The following is a 22,680-nucleotide window of genomic DNA, read 5'->3' as shown; positions in this document are numbered from 1 at the left end:
ATGTCACTCCTCTTTCAATGGTGTCATAATCCCACGCTGAAAGCTGCCACAGTGGACCTGTTGCAGTCAGTTGAGGAAGTGAATGATAATCCATTTTCCACTGACTGAAAGGTTGGAAAAAGAAACAATATTTGCGACTGTGATGCATCCGTGTTGAACTTTTCAAGTCTTTTTCAAAGAAGTGCTTTAAGGCCAGGCGAACGAAGTGACATTTGGGGAAAAAAGAAAAACCTCGCTAAAACAAATATTGTTACAGTGAACATAATACAAAAGGGAGCTTATGTAATGTAGTCGTCACCATGGCGACAAGCCGGGATTTGTGTACGGCTGCGGTGATGTGGTCCATTTGAATTAGGCTGCACCTGTGTGCATTGTACATGAAAATAATGGATGGTGCACATTGAATGAGACCATGCTTCCGTTTTTTTACAAATTCTAATCAGATCGAGGCAATTATTTGTTTATTTAAATGTTCTTTATTTTTAAAAAAACCATTAAGAATTTTCAAATTTAAAAGATTAGACTTTAATTTTATTTCATTTTTGTTTTCTGTTTTTAAATGATCAGGTCAAAATTCTTGTTCTTCCTCCTAAATTCATAACATTGTAGTATTTTGTTCTTGTGTTTTTTTTTATTTGTTTCATACATGAAAAGATATCTTGAGATGAGAACTTCTACTGTAAGATGAAGTCATACATACACAAATAGGCTGAACGGTCAATAATTTTTTTCAGCGCATATAAACATTGCTGCAAATTAATATTTATGACCATACCGCCATTTCTAATAAATATTTAATGTCATCTAACTCACAAAAAGGTTCAAAGGGTTTGTTTAATTCAAAGTGTTGATGTTTCTGCCCACTACAGCATATACTGCATATACAGCAATTCACATAAATATAGCATCCTGTTATCAGCTGTGTTAGTTTCGAAGGCATGAATATTTGACTTGTTCTTTGAGTACCATGCATGGACTGTCCACCAACACAGTCCCCTCCAAAAGTATTGGAACGGTGGAACCACCTCTTTTCTTTTCTGAGATATACAGACAGAAAGCGCTCATCAATTTAGTACTGTAATTTAGTATGTTTGTCAGTTTTTGCATATGTTTCGGAGACATCTGACTATGGAGCCTTGAGAAAATGCTCCACTTAGGTCTTATTCTCACTACATGGTGCGTCCTCATTTTGACTCTTGGGTCTAGCAGTAAAACAGCGAGGTGAGGTGGTGGAGATAAAAGCAAAAGCCTGTAATGTGGTGCGACACAAGACTTTACATGTGCAGCGGAGAAAAGTCATCATAATAAAATCTTTCTCTGATAAAAAAAAAAAAAAGCCCTGTTGACTGTCAAATATTAATGACCCCCGTGAAAGGCTTTGCAGCACATCTGAATTTATAAACAGAAAAGGCCTTAAATTACTTTCCCATCTCCTTACGACCACACCCGAGATCACACTCTCTCTCTTAAACTGTTTATGCTCAGCAACTATGGGCGTGTGCGTGTGCGTGTGCACGCCGTGTTTGTGCAGCACTTATTATTCGATTTTCCACTTCCTGCCGTGAGTCACCTTCAATGGAGGAAATTCTTTACAGCTCTACCTTTATCATTTTTTTTAGCATTTGAAAAAATATCATCATGCACACCCAGGACAAAGACAGGAATCCATGTGTGTGTGTAGTGTGTGTTTTGTTTGACTAGTAGATTCCTTCATTTGCTTTGGTTACTAAAGCTGCATTATGAAGCAGTTACATAAGCACCTTGCTTGTTTAAGCGTGTCATGAGCTGAGAATGGCTTTTGCGATGTTACAAGACGACAATCAAACACGACACACCGTTGTATCCCGGTGTTATCTTCAAATCCAAGATGTCGTTTGCGCTGATGAAAATTGCTCTCGGTGGGGGAGGATCTTAAAGGGACTGTATGTGATTGCGGCGCATAAGGAATGGCTCACGTCTCATCAAATGATAAAAATGATGGGGTAGTAGTGTTAGTCGTGGAAATGGAGTTGGAACTATACAGCATTCCTGATTCAAATGATCAACTCATCAGCAAACTTTGCATCGGCCTGATAAGCATCCTTTAGCTCCACCAATGTCAATATTAAGAGTGAACAAGCCTGGACACCTCTTGTTTATCTGCTAGCAAAAAGTCAGCGCTATCAACAGTGAGAAGATCTCAACTTAGTCATGCACTAAAAAGATCAAAACATGAAAATATATTTTATATTTTTACGTGTTGTATTTTGACTTGACTTTAATATCAGGCTAATATGAAAAGAAGTTTACCATTATTTGTACAAGGGATATAAAAAGTTAAGGAAATTCAAGGAAAGGTTTTGTTCAGACAGTCAAGCATACGGGTCAAAGACTGCATATCATATTTTTAATAAATAGCTCAAGTGTACAAAATATAGACAGAAATTTTCTCATACTGATCTCTTCCTTTTAGTAAATAATTACATGAATGGTTGGCTAATTTCTAACCTCAAAACAGCACCATAAATGGAGGACCATTCAAATTTTCCCCAAGCCACCAGTTGAGTCACTGGCCTATATCATGTTCTGACTTGTTTACAAATTTGCATTGTGACAGAATTCAGTCACAAATCGAGGACCCGCTGTGCAAGCATTCCGCCTGATAGAACCTCCGCGTTGTCTGTAGCAGGCCTCGGCACGTTTCGTCACTTTCGCCGTCCTACCACTACCTGGTGACTTTTTCTATTTTATACAGCATGTCGGATAAAGGTCACTACTGTTTTTTGCGATTGGAAACTATACTCACTCTCTGATCCTGATGTATATTTTTTTCCATTATACTGGAAAATAAACATGCAAATAGAATGATAAAGGCTCTGTTGGATTACAAGTGGACCAGGCAGAACATCTCTGCTTTGTACTATTTCATCATTTTTGTTTTGATTTGAATTATCTGTGACCTTCAACTAATACATTCAATCTACTGCAAAGTTAGATTTTATTTCATTTCATCCCTCTGTCTTCCATTCTGTCTTGTCTTTTTCTATGTGCGGCACTTCTCTTTTTTAAGTCTTGGGCAAAAGGAGATGAGAAAGGACTCCAGTTAAGCTCCCTCCCCCTCCCTCACAATGAGATGGAAACATTAATCAATTAGGTGGCTCTGAAAGGAGATGAAGCTGCCTCTGCTCTGGAAATGAAATGCCGTAGACTTTTAAATCCAGTCAAAAGGGCGTCCCCCTCGATTTACCACCCCAACCTCCCCCCCGCCTCCCAATCGTGTTCGCTCCTTCAACCCCCCGTTTTTCATCCTCCAGTCCCATACAAGTAGGTCGGCCAATGAGAACATGATGAAGATGAGGTGGGTTTATTTAAGTGTAAAATGGAAGGATAGTGAGCTTGGGGAAGAGGAAAAAAAAGCCATCTGTGCTAATTTTCTCTATCAGATAACTGATTTTATTGGTACACTTGTGCATGGCCGTAATCTAATCAAACAGGCGCATTGTTGGTGGCAAAGAAGCTCATTGACAGCATGGAATATGGGGTCGGAGGAGGAGTGGGGGGTTGGTGGGGGGGGCTTGTTTGAATAGACCATTGTGCAATGGAACAAGAGGCAACATAGTGTCATTATGGGAGGTCAGCTCCTCCAAAAGGTTGGCAAAGGTTCACTACTGTGCATGCTGTGCTCACTGCACCTCATCCAAAAAAAAAGGATCATTTTACATTATATAATCAATGCTGCGACTGTGAGTTGTCATTCGAAACATTCAAGAGACAACTATGTATCATTGTAAACTGTTTCAATGGTATTCTCTCATATCATGAGTGTGTCCCCTCATCTGTAACAGCCATGCAGAACTTTGGAAATATTATTTAATGTCACTTTAATAAGTTCCTAATTCACACAAATTTCTTATTGTTTTAACAAGCAGGTCTGAGCTTTTATTTATTTATTTATTTATTTGCTAATATGAAATTGTTGTTCCTCGTATTAAAATCCAATGTGGCAGAAATATCAAGTAGAAGTTATTGATATTTAGTTGGACAATTTCATCGGTAACAACAATGTTTGTTTTTTTCATTCAGAGTTAAAGTAAAGAGGAAATGGTAGCCAGTAGCGAGATGAGTCAGTCATGAGCATAATCATGAATTAAATGAAAAAAAAAATCATATTGTTCCCCCTAAAGATGTACTTTTTTGCCATTAAGGCTCATGAGTTAGTGTGACAGCAAAGAGGCCCATTAAATGCTTTCTGCCTTTTTTATATGAATGACTTTGCTTTTGACTTTCTCTGCCATTGAATTTCTCTTTATATCCGTTTAAGCTCAATCAGAAGGCAATTCAGCTCTCTTTAACTTTTCACTTTTGCATTTCCAAGAGACTCTGGTGAGCTAAATGAAAAGCACTTTCACTTGCTGAAGCCCCTCGTTTGATTCTCAACCGAGTATTTTTGTTATTTTGACTCAGACCTTCAAGCGATGACAAATTAGAGAGACAAAGTGGAATTAAATGCTAAAGGTATTGCCATGAAATGAAAGTGACCTATAAGGGGGTTTTAATGACTTTTCATTCCGGTTACAAGGGAGCAGAAATGCTTAAAATAGATGCAAACCAAGAACACTTTAACAGGAAATAATTGTGGTGTTTTTTGCACCACTCTTCAGCTGTAATTTAAGACCAAAGCATTCTTGTCAGGAATACATTTTGTACTTTTTCTCCTCTACCCTGCATCAATTATTGTGTAAATAGAATATAGCAGTGGTGACCCAAGACTTTTGCACAGTGTTTACCAAATTAGTTAGGATTTAGTTTAGTACTTTTTGGTTAAAAAAATTGCATGTCCTCTCAAATAATATATTTTGTGAAAATTAAACAATCTTGTTGAGTTCTTAAACGTGCTATGCTAGCGTCAATGGAAACATAACTAGATTGTTGTTTTAAGTGGCAATGTACAAAGTAGTAGTAATCTGCATATTCTCTTCAATTCCTTTATTCCAAACACCTACTCCAAGATTGTTTTGATTCGATCGTATCGATACTTGGATGGATCTGCACCTGTGCGACTGTATTATTTCCTCCACTTTACATTACATTAGCCTACAGAGATTATTGCCACTTGAACGGCACACCCAGCACTGGCCAGAAATCTTTTTGACGTAGCCTTTTATGTATAAGTAGTGATCGAAAAGTGTGAGGTCAGAATCAGGACAACTGGCCTACAGCCCAAAGTGTGTAACGTGTGTGATGCTCAAGAAACGTGTCATGGAAAAGTATTTTGGCCGTAAGCGTGTTATTTTCCTTCTCGGGGCTCTGCTTGGACATTGTTCTGTACTTACATCCTGTTGTGTCCACCAGTGTGTGTGAGACTGTTCAGTGCGTGTTTTAGTGTGTGAGAGGTCAAGACTGAAGCAGTGTGTTTAACATGGAAGCCACCAGAGGTCAAGCACGCTGGTTAACTCTTTGTAGGGAGGGCAATGCGGCATACATGGAAGTTGATACTTAAATTTAGTTCCTAAAATGGACACGGAATGTCTCAATTGCAAAAATCAGGATTAGAAAACTGTTCCCAATGAAAAAGTAAACAGATAAACATCAAAAAAGCACATCAGTGGTTTATAATAAGCGTGGACTTCAATCAAGTGAACTGTGAGCTTGATGCATAAAAATGGATTGGATTGTGGGTGAGGATTGTTTGTAGTGGGCTCTTGGGGAAACTGAGCTCATTAAAATGAAAGAAGTGTTACTTTTATGATGCATTTGTTGAATTCAAACATTAAATGAGGAAGTTACATATTTCATACAGATTTTATTATTCAATCACTGTTTTTACAATGGTTTCAAAAAGCCAATGAAGCAAGAACAATAATAGTAAGATTTCAATATATGTATTTGAATTAGAAATAAATAATATTTAAAATAAAATAATTAATAAATAACAAATAATAAAACGAATCACATTGCACAGGTTTGTATTTTCAGATTAATTTTCTGTGATTTGACTGTGAAGTTTTGATTATTTTTTTTCATTATCATTTTAATTCAGTTTACTTTTATTGTTAATTGTATTTAACAATAAGTAAACAGTGTTTCTCAAATGTTTTTTTTTTTTACATCTAAAATAAATAATGTCAACCAATAATGCGCGATTAAATGAATGGGTACTAAATCTGGTTTCTGGTTTGGCTTTCTGGTTGGTTCAATTAAGGCGACAAAATCTCAATTTGGCCACACGAGGTCGCAGTTTGCTAGGCGCGTGTAGTAGGAATGTGCGCTCTCCAATCGAAACAGTGCAAAGTGAGTGAGCGAGAGAGAGAGAGCGAAAGAGCGAGAGAGAGAGGTGCACATTCGACAGGATCTCCGCTCTTACCAGTCCCGCGGACCCTGTTATGGACGTCAGGTTCTATCCGGCTCCCCCCTCCAGCGTGGGTGCGTGCACGTTAGCGCCTGACTCCACTTTGGACTATTACCACTCCAATAAGGTAAAAAAACAACAACTCCTTTCTCTTTATACTTTCCATCTCTTTATGCGTGGCATCCATCGCAACCGTGACAAGTGCTCCACTTTCCCCCCCTAGAGAAACAACTGCGCAGGGCTTGCTTTGGACGGATAACTTTTGTGTTTCTTAGAATTTAAAGTAAACAAATAAAAATAAGCATTCATGCACCTGTTTTAGTATTTATCTGTTTTTCTGGTTTTGGGGTCACTTCCGACCAACTGCATTTAATTTTTCCTGATTTCTAGTTTTTGCTTTACAATAAAGTGCATGACAGCTTGTTTTCTAACTAACTTGGAATTGCAATAATTTGCCGTTTGACTGAGTGACACTAATGTATGCACTCCCACGTTGTGCTTCAGGGTGGGCAGCCCGGGGGGGTCACATATATGGAATTGCTATCAAAGCCCCAAAACCCGCTTAGAAATGTACAGTGGTGTCTTGACATATGAATTTGAATTTTTCAAGATACGAGCTGTGACTCGACCGATTTCCCGATACTAATTAGTATCCATGTTGCAGTTCTTTTAACCATTAAGCAACGGCTTGAACACAAATGGTTGAGCAACAATATGTAGACAGACAATATGACAGTACTCAAATTTATTCTTTATTCTATGCTTACTTAGAGATAGCAATATTAGTGTAGTACTGATGAGCTGAAGATGGAATGGTGGGACACTCCCCCCGCCCCCTTCCTGCAATATATGGGATTCATAATGTTCAGGCACACCACATTTTATTCAATTATGTCATCGCTGTTTGCTTTTCTAAAGTACAATATTATGGAGTGCATTTTTTTTCATTAAAATACCCATTACAACATTTTTGGAAGGTTAGAATTGATGATTGGCCTTTCCATTTATTCTATTAGTAAAAGATGATTTGAGAAACAAATGTTTTGAGTTGTGTGTATCTCAAGGCACCACTGTGCAATTTCCATTGTTGCAGCAGAACGGTTTGTTGTGATTGTGTCTTGTTTAGTGTCACACGATTTCAGTAGTAAATATGCATTGACTCCCCTATTTATTGTTTTACAGCTACACTTCTCTTTTGGTCAATTTTGCAAAATACTAAATTACATTTTTGGCTTATCGTTTAATAATGTGGCTCTGTAGTGGTCTGGGCACTGATGACAATGTGTTTTATAAGCTTTAAAGATAACATATTAAGATATTTGTTGACCCCGTTTTGCTATCTGTGTTGATTGATGCACACAAACGTATGCAGTCCCTATTTCTAGTGGTGGTGCGCTGGCTGTCGGCCATATATGGAACTGATTTGAAAAAAAAAGCCCCCAAACAGGGCCCGAATGTCTATTTATCAACATTTCTTTTCATAGTTTGATCATATTTTACATTGGTTGCTCCACCGACACTTTGAAAGTGTCGATTTTTTAGATATGTGCCTTATATAAATATACTACCGTATTAGAATTTGCTAGTACATGTCGTTGTATCAACAAATACAAAGTGTCTTTTTTTATGTATTATTGCACTTTGCTGACTCACAGAAAGAGAACATTTACTTTAGAGGGTCCTATGGATGCCTTCTTGAGTGGTACTGACAATCACAGTATGTGAAAAGGTGATTTTAAAGCACCCTAAGGGATGATGAATTGCTTGCCCCTCATTGGGAAATTCAGTTTTGGTCACAGGGATCAAGAAGGAACTGTATGGTGCTCTTCTGATTTTTAAGACAGCCCTTTTTGTAAAAACAAAACAAAACAAAAAGACACAACTGTCAATATATCTTTTCCTGTAATTGTGTGGTTACATAACAGGTTGTATAGTTGGCGTTATGGGGCAGGCAGGCAGGCAGGCAGGTACACAGAGGTGTCAGATTACTCCAAGTAACAGCTGTTTCTGCGCCTACAACTGCGTAACTGTTGAATGACCATGCGTCCCGGATTGTTGTGACCTTTCGGTTGAGCGGGGATCCTCTATGCAAAGGGGATGATGTTGCGGCAGGTGGAATTGAGTGCAAGGAATTATTAAAATAACTGTTTTTTTTTTTTCAAATATAATAGGCAGCATAGTAGATGAGTAGTGAGAAAATGACAATTACATTATTTTTCAAAATCGTTCAATCCTACCTATACTAGCTATTTAAGTGGGGTACCTAATGTTGTGTCTGTAAGTGTGCGTATTTTATGTCAACCAGGATGTGAGCTAGATATGATTCACATTCCATATGTCTATGCATGTCATAATTCATGTAGAAAAGCCCACACTTTGCTTTCTCAAGGAGCGTCTGCCAATGTGATTAGACGCTCATTCATTGTGCTTGATGGAAGAAGACATGATTTCTTGATTGACCATGCATTCAATCAATATGCACTCACTCTCACTCGACCTCACTATTTTATGCGTTTTTACAAAAAGCTAGATTTTTTTTTTCAGCCAGAGGGCATTGCAAGCTCCCAGCTGTGTCCAACTTGTCCGCCGCTGCTCGCACAATCACCGTGAGTCATCTTTACATTGGGCCCTGAGATCCTTCCTAATCTTTGTGAAGCCCCCGCGCGTCCTCCCCGAGTGGGAGGCTTGTTTGCCAGCGCTGAAGGCCACTTTCTCTATAAAAATGTCTGTTTTAGCAGTGGGGCTGACTATTTGTCAAATGCATTATGACTTGTGCATATACCCCCCCACACACAAACACACACACACACACACACTTCCCCCCCAGGCTCAATCACTCGGCAGCGATGTGAAGTTGGTTAGATTACTGGAGCTACTGCACCCTCGTTCTCTTACTCTCTCCATCTACCCCATCCTTTTCTCTAAGAGAAGGAGGCCCTCTGTAATTATATATATATATATATATACACGTATATATATATATATATATGTATATATATATATATATATATATATATATATATATAATTTGAGGGGATCTTGATTCTATTTTGGTGTGCCTGCCTTGGCCCCCTGGGGGCAGTATAAGACAGACAGATGGATGGCTTATCAGTACGGCGCTAATATTTGTTGTTCTTTGCACAGGATAAAGAATATATGACTGCATTCATTTAGATTTACATTGTCTTCCTGCATGTGTTGCTGCGTCATTTGTGTTCCCTCTCTTGAAATAGTAACACGTAGTTGCTAATTTAAAAAAATGGTATACATGGGCATCAATTTTGGGCAATGTTTAGTGCATTGACTGCGTGATTGCTCACCTCTTGTCATATGCAAAAGTATTTATAGTATAAATGGTTACTCTCTTTCTTTGGAGGAATTAAGTGGGCTTGTCACCTTTTTGTGTGTGTGTGAGGGGGGGCGGTAGTCGCTTGAGGGAAAAGCTGCTAAACAGTGCGAGCAAAGTGCAATGTTCGCAGAATGTGCCTCTTTGGTTGCAGCCATGTTGTTAGTGAAAGTAGTGCACATTGTCAGGAATGCACGTCTTAAAATAAACGAATATACTAGTTCAAATTATTTAAAAAAAATAGAATAAGGAATCACCTGTCACTATTTAAGGTTGGAATTGTAACATACAGCATCATTGTTTTATATCTCTGTACCCAGCAGTCTCTGTATCACCGCATTAGTCATGCCTTACTTGAGATTACGGCCCAAGCCAGTCTATATCTGCTCGTCGAATGTGTGTTCATGTTATGTTTGGAGCTCAAACATAACTGCAACAGAAACAGAAAATTCCCAGCGGTTCCTCGTCGTGTTCTCACAGATGAAGAAGTTAATTACACGGAGGCGAGCATTCTTCCGCCGGCAGCCTTGGACACAGACGTTTTTGGGGTTTTCACATTGTGCCCATTCATAACATTCTGCTGACTGGCCAGTACCGGCCGGCTCTACTGGCTGAATGTTAACCCATGCGTGGATGGGATGCGGAAATGACAATGTGGTGCCTTTGCGGAGGCGTATAACGACACGTTGATTATAGTGTTTAGTATTTGTTAAGCTCTCGAGCAATCAGGCCTGCTTTTCCGTGACGGTCCCAGAAATCTTGTGAAAAGGTCATGTGGACAAGCTGCGTAGCACTGCAGGCTCCCGCTGTCTTGCAGTTAAGTAGTCGCACATTAACACTAGGAGAAAGTTGAGCATATCCTGAGTTTGTGGTTAACAAAAAGACTTGTCCTGACCACAACAAGCGCCACTGTACCATCAACTTTGTAGTGTTCCATTGTTGCTTTGGAATATCTTCTGCCACCTCTGTCATTGGAAAGCTCGCAGGCTCACGCCACCAACTGCTGCATGCAAAAGCGACACGGCCACATCACATCACATCCAAAGACGTCGGGGTAATTACAGTTTTGACGCTGATTGCGAGTGGAAGCCCGCCCTGGCTGGCCCCGACCGGTGGCCCTCATTAAATCACATTAACCCTAATTACCATCTCTGACCCCATTGATGCTCAAATGGTACAGTCTTTCATCGTTGGCGTCCACGATACCAGGGTAGTCTCTTACAGTATATTCTTGATTGGTTCCGGGAGTATGGGCACAGTATATAATGTCGTTCAGCGACGTGGAAACCAAAAGAAACACAAAAAGAAAAACCAGATGTGTTCCAGCCTCGATAAGGTCTTGAAAGACAGACGTTTATTATTCTGCTGCCTTTGGTGTGGTTCGAACCCGACCTGCGGGAAACGCTGAGTGATGCCTTTCACTTAGCAATGAAAAACAAACAGGAGAAGTACAGTGTGTCCATGCTCCACTGGAGATAAGTGCTGCGTGGCTATACGTAGAAGAAGCAAGCCACTATATACGTTTATAATGACAATGTATTCAAAGTGCTCTCAATTTGTGTTCAGTAACTTAATGGATAGTGCAGGATGGCGGACCGCAGAAGTTATTGTTGACATTTGGCTGGCTTATAGGTCAGGAGAGTTTATTATAATGTTTAAAGCAGGCTTTGCCAACCCCTTTTTTTCCCCCCAGCAAAATAGGAATGCGGTTCCTTCCTAGGACCAGAACGACTCGGCTGCAATATCTGCTTGCCAATACTTTCACATGTAATTAAGGTGAACTAATGATAAACACAACAAGTATGAACTAGAAAGCCTTTTGCTAAGAAATTATGTCAAAGTTGGGGAAAAAAGGTCTTTGCATGTTTTGACCCGTAGGAGGTGTGTCCAACAACGTCTTACTGTAAAGTGCAGATCTCCAAACACGGTCCTCGAGGGCTTCCGTCCGTCCTGCATGTTTTTGATGTCTACCTCAAATGATCAGGGTCATCATCAGGCTTTTTCTGAGCTTGCGTTTAGTCTGAACATTTGAATTGAGCGAGTCGGAGGAGGGATGCATCTAAAACACGCTTGACAGCAGCCCTCAAGGACCAGTGCTAGACATCCTTGCTGTAAAGTGGCGAAGTCATTATGGTAACTACCACCTTGCACATAAGAAACAAATCATTTATAGTCCAAAGTTCATTGTATGCTTGATGATGCACTGGCACAGGCGGAGCCAAAAGTTCCCGTCATGCAAATCATTAATTTGCGTATAGAAAAATTTATAAAAAAATGGTGACAAAAACAACTTTGAAAGACAAACTAAGAATGCGCCCATCTGGTGTATCAGGCGCGAAGATCGCAAGCCTGGGCAAACGCCGACGGTTGTCTTAGCGTCCTCAGGCATGTCCTGTGCAAACAAAAGTCAAAATGACTGCTTCACATCCATTAAACACACTCACTCACTCACTCACTCACTCACTCACTCACTCACTCACTCACTCACTCACTCACTCACTCACTCACTCACTCACTCACTCACTCACTCACTCACTCACTCACTCACTCACTCACTCACTCAGTTGTCTGCACATGAGTCATGTAAATGAACAATCTTTTTGTTATCATGCGACTGAAACTCACCGTGTTAATGGATAACACATTGTTGTCAATAAATGAGCTGGTACTTTTTTGTGTCTGCTTTTGAGTGGTAGTGTGTGTGTGGTTGTGTGTGTGTGTGTGTGTGTGTGTGTGTGTGTGTGTGTGTGTGTGTGTGTGTGTGTGTGTGTGTGTGTGTGTGTGGTTGTGTGTGCTTTTATGTGTGTGAGTGTATATCATCCCAAAGCCGCAGCCCTCTCTCTCTCTCCCCCAGGGCCCCTTACCGCCTGCCTCAATCTACCCACGGCACCACTCGGGGCATTTTGGGGCTTTGTTCACAAGGTTTTTCGTCATGGATTTGCTGGCCAGCTCTCGAGGAATTCCATTTCTTGCGTGTTGATAGTCTCCGAGCCACCCAGTCCCCGTGACTCGTGATCATAGCATCAGGAGAGGGCAAATGAAGATGTTTTGGAGTTTTCATTGGCAGTTTTTTGGAGGGTCAGTTTCAAAGTGCAAGAGCTTTTGGTTCTTTTCTTGTCTTAAAATGTGTTCGCATGATTGTATTGCTGCATAACAATTGAAGATAAATTTAGTATTTTAATATTTTTTGAATTTTTTTCCTCACAATATTTACTTTTTTAATGCCTTGATGGTGGCCAGCAGATAGAGACAAGGTAATGAACAGAAGAAGAAAAAAAAAGATAAATTAACCTGTTTTAGTTCGATTATTCTTTGCATTTAAACATTTCAGGTTACGGAATTTTACTTCCTCAGGCCAAGAGAGGCACAAGTAAATTGGCTTAGGTTTACCTGAGTGTTCAATGAAACCAACTGCATAGGAAATAATTGATGTAGTATTTGATGTTGTTTTTCCCATATTGTTTATTATTATTATTTTATTTGACATTACAGTCAATACAAGTGTGACCTGGTCAAATGAGACAGAAGTACATTCTCTGTACCAATAAACCAAAACAATAGGATTACAAGAGAAATAGCCTCTAATCACATACTCTACTGGTAATATTGTATCAACTGAATGCTGACCATATGTTTCCAGATGGAAAGATCCATAAAGATTCCTCCAGATGAATGTTTGCTTTCACAAATGCGTAGCAGTGCCGGAGCTGCGTTCAAAGTCACCTCCATTTCCTGTATTGATCACGGAGGCACAAAAAAGGCTTTGTGTCTACCGTGATAACTAACGTCCCGATGTGTTCCGTGTCCACTGTGCAAACATAGCAAGGCATTGACACGCAGCTTGCACAGGCGTGTGGCCGTGTGAGCCTCGCGCGTGGACGTATATACGTAAACAGAAGGGTCATTGTTCAAATGCTGCATACAGTGGCGCCATTTTTTTTTTTAGTTGTACAAGTTATAAGTTAGTTATTCAGACAAATGTTTTGAAATCGAGGTCTCATTTTTTTATCCACAAAAAAACGGACTTTTGAATTAAGGGTGTGTAGACTTTTTAAATTCACTGTGTGAAATGTTCTCAGAAGTCATATATTTTCCTTTGTTTTATTTTATTTCTTTACTCGCTTGTAAATTACATTTAAATTACAGACCACATCTGTTCTGAACAATTCAAGAAGTGTGACGCTAAATAGGAATATTGATGGCCATAACATCTGCTAGGCAGAGGCAGAGCTGCACTGTGTTTGTTTACAGAGTAGCCGTGTGATTCTCTCCAAACTTCCATCTTGACACGTGACTTTCGAAAGTTATCTCTTTGAGACGCAAAAGCACATTCTGAGGAATATCACACACATCCAATGAAGTACTTGCATGTTTTTTGGACTGCGATGAGATTCAGTTGTGGCTAATCAGCAGCTTTTTTTTTTTTTAATTGGCATGAGTTAATTCTTTTTAGGTATGCATTACCTAATATTCTTTTAATGGACTTCACAGGAAGTGCTGATGGAGTTGTAAATTGGCCAAAGTGGCTCATTTGCACGGCCTGGCTCCGCCCCTTGGCTCTTTGGGTTTGTTTCTGTGGAGTGATGGTTGTTAAAAGCTGTTGTGAAGACTGCGCCCATTTGAAATGTTGCTCAATTTGTTCAGCTGCCTGCCAATCATTTGTTTAGCTGGGCTGCACTATACCTGCAGGCTGCTTGGGAAATATTTTTAATGTGGTGTGCATGCCATCAATCCATCTAGTTTGTATTTTGACAGGACACATTTACAATTTACGGTCCAAAATGATCCTGATATCTGTGTTTGTGGAATTAGACAATGCACCTACCTCTTGACTGTGAAGCATATGTGCTAACCACTAGCCTACCGCGCTGCTAATATGGTGGAACTTAAAATTAGTTTTGAGGTGACTCCTGTGTTGTGGTTTCCCCGTTTGACATTTCAAAGCTATGACGCTTTTGAAGATTTACCGCATTTTTTTTTTCCCCGGCCTCAATTGGCTTCCCTACCGTTGGCTGACCTGCTGAGCAAAAACGTTTTGCAGTAATAATTTTATGAAAATCCTGTTGTTGAGTGTATAAATTTGCACAGAGTTTAGAGATATGCATGACGAGAAAATGCTTTCAAATGTTCTCAAAACAGGCGACAGCAGTGAAATCAGAGCCGGCGGTTTGCACATCAAACATTTCGCAGAGAATGTTTTCACACACATCAGCTGAAAATGAGCAGCAGATTTCACACCAGCTGCTTTATCGCTTCACGGGCAAAATAATTACAAGATGAGAAATGTGTATTGGTGATTTTAAAAATGGTGGTGTGTGTTCAGGGAAACACTTACATCAGTATACACCATTTTTTTATATATATATATATATATATATATAGTCATATTTACACAAAAGCAGCTACAAATTGAGAGATTGTGGCAAGATAAAATGAAGGGGAAAAAAACGAAGACCATAAACTCCCTTGCCGTTATTTTGATGCCAATTACAGCATGACATGGCCAATTACTGGTTTGGCATACTCGCTACAAGGCCGCTCCTCAATTCAATGTCAATCAAAACACTGATGTGATAAAAGTTTTCTAAAAATTGCAAAAGCCAACATAGGACTTCGTACTGAGCGCCAAGCACAACCAATTGAAACGTAATTATTGTTGTCGGTGCATTCGTAATGTGCCCGCTCGGAATTTTGACTTATTCCTCGTGTCGCTCGCTGGGATTCTCCCTCCTCTTCATCCTTCTCGTCAGCCAGCGTTAGTTGCCAGCGTGCGACTAAGTGACTGTGACAACAACCTCTGATGTTCCAGCTGCGGCAGATTTATGGCTTTATTAAAACGCATGTCGTGTAATTAAAAATGCTAATTCTTCCCCGTAGTCGCTCGCCATTTTGTTGTTTCTTCTTTTGGCGGCTCATTCAATTACATGGGAAACTAAATGAGGACGGATTATTCAATCTTTGCAGGAAGCGTAATTAAGATTGTTTGGGAATAAATGACTATTAAGGATTCCTGTTTGTTATGAGATTTTAATGTTTCACACACGAGTGATGGTCACGGGTTCATGTTAATTTGTAACTTAAATTTATTGTCACAATTCATTAAGACACATTCAACAAATTATAGGTAAAATAAACACACTCGAACGATAATGATTAATGAGCCTATGATAGAAAAGAATTCATATTGCATTTCGCAATCTGTACTGGGAACTGAAGAGTGGCGCAGCACAAAAATACACACTATAGATTTTTTTTTCTTTACAAGAACTGTCGTTTAAAAGTACACTAAAGTTTAAAAACTGCATTCAGTTATTATGATATTCAAACCTATTTCCTTCCTCCAAATTGTAGGTATTTTTTTGTTTTACGTGCTTTTTCTTCACAGCTAATTAAGGGGGGGGAAAATATTACAACTTGTTTTTATTATAAATTTAGTCTTATAGCCAGCTTTATTTGACATTACTGTGACTAATGAATTGTTTCCTTTCCTCAACGGTTCCCTTTCTCCCAATTAATTGCTTTCTTGGTGCTTTCTTTGGCTCTGTTTGGACACATTACGAATTTGTTTATGCAAAGAGCAAGACGGCAGCCTGGTTGGACGGATCTCCTTTGCTAAAATTCTGTTTTCTCAGATGCGGTGGAATTCTGCACACAAGTATACTTGGCCTGAGTTGAACCTCCCTAGCTGGAAATGATTGTAGCGCAAAAGTAATTCTCATTAAAGTAATGAGAGAGAACTTTCCTCTCTTGATCGCCTGATCTTTTTGAAGAACTCTTCTGTTGACTTGCATATATCGCAAAGCAGCGGCGAGATGACCAGCATGCGATATTTCTTTATGTACTGTACTTTTTAGCCTCTGCCAGGGATTTGCATTGATCTAGCATGTTACGTACATTGTAGTTGCTTGATTTGCGAAAAAATGTAATTGGAGTGAATCATAAGATGTCACATGACTGCAGTGATTTGCATTCTTTCTGTATTTGATGATGACAGTGTTTCAAAAGGGACATTTTAGATGTGTAATATTAGCTTACAGTTAGCCTAGCTTATGCTATGCAGATGGTCCATAACAGTGTTTTGGTTAAGGTCTTACAAATCAGTATGCGCGTTCGCCACTGCAGCATATCTGTGGGAATAACCCAAACTCTGCACTCTGATTGGCCTTGATGCCAATTACAGGTGTCAAAATTAATTGATTAATTAATCTGTTGGGTTTTTTTTTCTTCAGTAATGTGCATTTAAGCTGTTATAAAATAATGTGCCATGATTTGGCCCTTGCAATACTGAGCATCTGAACTAAAAAAAGAAAGAAAAAAAAACTCAAAAGCACATGGCTGGAGTTAATTCTTTTCTCATTAAGGCATGGCAAGATTTTCTAATGCTTGACTGAGGTTAGGAGTCAATGTTTAACCAACACCGGCGCACATTTAAGTGCCTTCAATTGATTTTTCACTATTTTCTTTACTCTGCCTTTTGCAACAGCGAATTCTCATTAATGATGAACCTCGGATTCAGAAATGAGATCCGCACGTGTAAACTATTCCGACCGAAATGATCAGAATCCAATAATCAGTATTATAGAATGAGTGAGAGCCTGCATTGCTGCCCTGTCTGCAAGTCGAAGGTTTGTATTCCGTCGACAGTGTCGGGGAGTGATTAGAACTTGGCGACAAAGGCTGCGCTGTGCCATCAGTGTTCCCGAGCGGCATCTGCTTTTCGGAGCGTCCACAAATGTGATGGCGAGTCACGGTGTCGTGTCTCTAAGTGTTACTCACTGGGCTTCACACAGTCAATGTGTTCACCTTGTCGATCAGGCCGATTATGTAACGCTTGGAGTGAGATGGAAAACATGTCAGAAGACCACCCTCTTGATGTGAAACAGTGAAGCGTTGATAGTTTATCAGACCCGTCTCATTCTGCACTAAGATGACGACTGAAATAGTATTTGGTCTGTCCTCAGGGCAGAGATGTATTGCACGATTGGGTTATGAATGTAACCTGACGTGCCAGATGGTTTGTTTTAGGAATCCTGGAGGAATTGTTTGGACAAGTGCTTTCAAATAAAACTTGGGCGATTGGACAAACATCTTCTTGGAATTGTTGTGTTTTGGGGGCCCCGACTTGCCCAAAAGTCCACCAGTTTTGTATCTTGGTGAATAATCTATTATAGAGAATCTGGAACATGAGATGTTTGTAAAACTCAGTCATTAGAAGCCTTGGAAAGATCCCTGACATCACTTTCACCAATCAACAAGATATTCATGGAAAGCCTGCCATTTTAGTTTGAAGAATGATTTGGGATTAATTCCAGGAGATATTTAGGGGCATTGCTCAAAAGAAGCCAAATCATAATCAAGTACAAATTTTTTTTTTTTTTTTAAGATTTGCCATGAAAAATGTGGCGCAAGAACCTGTTTTATTATTACTGATTGCAAGTGGTTGGTAACCTCAGACCTAACTAATGGCCTTGATTAAAAATTAACTTTACCATATTGACAGACAGCCCGACTGCACCCGTTGTCCTCTGTTCACATTTGGTTATGACCCCATCCCCCAACCCCAAGCAGAAAGGTTATGACCTGCAGAGAGGAGTACCGACCCCAGCCAGGGGAGAAATATCAGCGGGAGAATAGCAGGAAACATGGTGGTGACAAGGGAAAAAGCTGCCCGTGGTATTCTAGAGCCCCGATGAGTATAAATAGGGCATTGGGCAAGAAGGCAGGAAACCAGCAGAGCGAGGCCTCAAGTCGGAATTTCTTCTGGGGAGCAGAGATAAGGGACTTAACTCCCTCCTGTCTGGGCCGGCTGACTGCTACATGCCACATGTGATTGCTCGCAATGCTTGTAGACGTTGACAGAGGAAGACCAGATTGAGGGATTGGATACACTGATTTTTGGTGCTTTGAGAAGTACATTTGATGTATGTTTTTGGGTCCAGTAACTAGGACCAAAGGAGCTCCATTAGCAAGTTGGCTTTAGATACTTCACCCGTCCCGTCGTCACACTGAAACTAGTTTTAATCTAGTTTCATTTGGGGGCAGCATCAGTGTTTAGCATGTCCGCCCTCAGTGGAGAGGTTCTGAATCGAGAGATTTTGCTTGATCTCCCAATGCTTCCGACATCTCTCCACATCCCAAAAACATGCGTGTTAAGTTCAGTGAAGACTGTAAATGTGTGAATGGTTGGTTCCATGCTGTCCATATTGTGAAATTCCTTTAGGGTGGATTTATTTTGAATCCAGGAGGTACTTGTGAAGATTTACAGCTGTACTTAACCTTTTACTTCCACTTGAACTACTTCAGACACTAAAACCTATTCAATTGTTTCTCTTCAAAATACAACTTTAACATGTTTAAAAAACTTTTTGGTGTGTTTAGAGGAGCTTACGTGTTGACGTGTTTTATTGGATGTGCCTGTGCACTCAAATAAATCATCCTTTTGCGTGAGTTGGTCACACTATTTTATTTTCTTATGCGTTCTTGAATGGGAATCAGCAGGATTTGAAAATCGCCCATTTCATCTGCAGGCATTTTATATTTTGCAAAGCGAAGAGCTGATCATTTATAAACAATATGCATATGAGGTGCAGGTATTTTGACCACTTGCGGTCACCAACCTCACATTCTGTGTTCTAGTATCTGTGACTTTGTTGTTTTAAAAGACGGAGCATCTCCTGTTGAGCAGGAATGAGGTGAAGCAATGTAGAACAGAATTGGATGGTGTGAACACAGTGTACGAGGATATGAAGACCTGTATCACAACAACATTAAAAAATGATACTCAGAATCATGGCACATGGTTCTAGGCCGCTCTCTCGTGCCAGATTCTCAAAGCAGACAAACTCCCACTTCCTGCGGTCTGAATGAGAATGACTTGAAGCACTTTTTGAACAGAAACGTGAGATTAGTTTCAAACATGTAGTGAGTCACCATTTTCAAAGGAAGTTTTGGAACTGACAAATCGTTCTCTCGACGTAAATTCCATGACCTTAAAAATAAGTGCAAATAGAGGGTCACCATTGATGTTGAAAGGAAACTTTTTGCTCTAATAGAAAAAACTTATAACACACCAGCATTAAGCTGCAAGTTCAAATAATAGTGTCCCACAGATGTCATTGTTAGTAAGTGGCTATTTGGTAATGTTAGATGAGGAACAAAAGTCAGTGTGAGACCATTTAATGCTCACTTTTTTGTGGCTTGATCTCATTTCCACCAATGAGCACTCACCGCCTACCGAAGCCTTGGTCACTCTCTTAAGTGATTGCTACATTTCATCATCTGTCGTTGAGGTATCATTATGCAAATGATGAATGGGCAATTAAATTTCAGTTGGTCATATGCGGAGGAGGGTGAGTCTAATTAGAGCGAGGTACTCAAGATGGGGAGAAACATGGGAGAACGGTAAGAAAGAGCGATGTAAATGGTTAGAAGAAAAGCACAAGTGCTCTTTTAGGAAATAGCTATTTCAGCCATCTTGTCAGATTTTACACAAATCGCAGTCTTGCTCTGAAAAATCATCCGGAAACTTTGCAGATGAGTTGTTATTTTACGAAAGCTGTTTCACTGTCATGAAGGGATGTCGTTGATCATTATAAATGATTATTAGGCTAAAACCCAAGATAAAGAAGAATTTGTATATGTATTAAATTGTTATTTTATAATCAAAACATCTATTTTTTCTAGATACTATGAGTGTCTAATTTTTTAATAGAAAACATTTTTTCGTAAAATTTATAAAGAAAAAAGGCAATTATTATTTCAGAGTAAGTAGCAATATTACAGGAATAAAGTTGTATTTTTATAATATATGAAAAAAATAATATTTTTGGATTAATATGAGGCAAAATGCAGTATTACAAGAACAAACTTGAAATAAAAGTTACTGTAGTTTTTTTTTACAATAAAGTAATTTGATTTTGACATAAAAATTGCTTTAACCTGAAAAATATATTGATTTTTTTTTTCTACCATGAAAATACAACACTTCTCATAAACGTTAATTTTTTTCCCTAGTGATCCTAACTACTTTTTTATTGGAGAAAGAAAAATCCATCATAACACTTTGTTGCACACATAAATTATTATTATTTTTTCTTCATTTTACCTCTGCAATCACATACTGTGCAGTATTAGAGCATATGTAGGCATGCCACGAAGAGGACGCACACACAGATATAGCCGAGAGGATTCAGCTGAGCTCAGCGGCTGCCGTCAAATCTCACAATTGGACTCTTTAATTCAAAGCGGCGTAACAGTTCTCTGTGAAACCAAATCAAGTGGCTGTCGTCAGCACATCATCTCTTCCTCCTCCACTTCGTCTCTTCCTCCCACATTGTTATCATCACCTCCATCACAGTCACCTGCCCTAACCCAAGAACAAAATTTAGATAATTGTTTCCACGGTTACTGCAATCAAAATGTGTTCCCACCATTGCTTGAAAATTTATTGAATAATATTTTTGTTGTAATTTGTGTTAAGGCTTTATTTGTCATTTGTTGTTACTCCTCAGGTGATAAGCAAATACTTTCAGAATGTCATTTCGCCCCCTTCTCTTTCCGTTATGCTAAAGAGCCGTATGACGCCACGCAGATGGTGCACGATGTGTTGAAGGAAACCAGATAACATTGCAGTCACAGGATTTCCTATTCAAGTATTTTTCTCCAAGATTCATTCTCTCCAGATGCTGCAGGTAGTTAAAAAGAAGAAGAAACGTCCAAATCTTCTGGCAGCCATCTGTTGTCTTTCAACGCCGCCAGCCAGCCGGTGGCCGAGATTTTGTTTTTGCCACGCTGGGCGGTTGTCACGTTGTTGTAATGACGTTGTTGTCGGCAAACCGCCTCGTGAAAAACAGACGAGTGGTTTTTGAGTGAAAAAGAAAAGTCCATCTTCTTTTCTTTAGACTGTGTGGGAGAGACTTGGGCAATAAGTAAAATGTCGTGTCATTCCTTTGAGGGTCAACCTTTGCTGAGGCCTAAAGCGAGTTTGTTGTGGTCTCACTCCAGTCTAGACGGTCGCTGTAAAGCAAGTCTTCACCTGTAACACCTGTTGTTGTTTTTTAATCACAGCTCCATCTGCTGGAGTATGTGGGTCACTGGCCCAAATGGCCCCCAGGCAAGCAAACTAAAATGGTGTATATTTAAAGAGACTAGAATCCTTGGATTTTCAATGTCAATTTATTTAAAAAAAAAAACACTACTCTCTTCAATAATATGCAAAAAATATATTCTAATACACCCGCATATATTTATTGATGTAATCGTGGGTAATCGCTAATTACATTACATGTATTGCAGGTCGTGTCATCACCATCAGTAACACAATGGGATTCTATAGCCACCGTCCTGCATGTTTTTACGACATGTATGATGGGAACCTCAATCTGTTCTATAGCAACTGCACAACATCCTCTGTTTGTCATATATTTTCTCATATGACATCATAACATCTGGTTACATTCAAGCACTGACACTATTCGACATAAGTGTCGTGCAAGTGTCCGCCCAGTAAGTGTATTACTACAGTTTATAAGTGCTTGCTTGTTGTATATATTTATAGAACATTTAATTTTTTTATGACATTTTTAATCCAGGATAAAACTGCATGCAAGTTGTATTTTTCTTTACTGGTCTTTAAGAACAATTCAAATTTGAAAGGAAATGTCTTCACATTTTCTTAACCACTGCTGTGACATTCTGTAGGGTAATGTGATTTATTTTCATCAATATTTGCATTAATGTCATTCGTTGGTCATGCATTGCTAAGTGCATACTGTACATACAGAGCGGTCTACAAAATGTATACACACAGCATATATACAATCGCTGAGTGATGGGATTTCCCCTCGTCTGGGGCAACACATTCCTCTCATCAATGCGGTGTGATGTATTTTTTTTTTTTTTAGTTAAGCCGGGAAGAATGTTGCCTTAAGAAAACACATGTGTTGCATTAAGCACACCACATCTGCGCGCCGTGTACTATAACGTGAAACGGCTAACGTTACAGGTA

At 39.4% G+C, this 22,680-nt stretch overlaps 1 protein-coding gene across 3 annotated transcripts in view; it reads left to right on the top strand.

Moving 5' to 3' along the window:
• Positions 1-6,306: 6,306 nt before the first annotated feature.
• tox2 (TOX high mobility group box family member 2) overlaps positions 6,307-22,680 on the top strand; it is a 64,153-nt gene continuing 47,779 nt past the window's right edge. For 2 of the 3 annotated variants that reach the window (XM_037251275.1, XM_037251272.1), the window contains exon 1: positions 6,307-6,455. In XM_037251275.1, the coding sequence (XP_037107170.1) occupies positions 6,363-6,455 (93 nt within the window). In that variant the 5' untranslated portion in view covers positions 6,307-6,362. Of the gene's footprint in view, positions 6,456-12,494; positions 12,929-22,680 lie in introns of those variants that run through there. The other variant, XM_037251274.1, reaches the window with a different exon arrangement.

The sequence above is a fragment of the Syngnathus acus genome, chromosome 5 (genome assembly GCF_901709675.1).
Source record: "Syngnathus acus chromosome 5, fSynAcu1.2, whole genome shotgun sequence".
In the NCBI taxonomy this organism is placed as follows: domain Eukaryota; kingdom Metazoa; phylum Chordata; class Actinopteri; order Syngnathiformes; family Syngnathidae; genus Syngnathus; species Syngnathus acus.
Note: the sequence above shows the minus strand (reverse complement) of the source record. Positions and strands in the feature narration are given on the sequence as shown.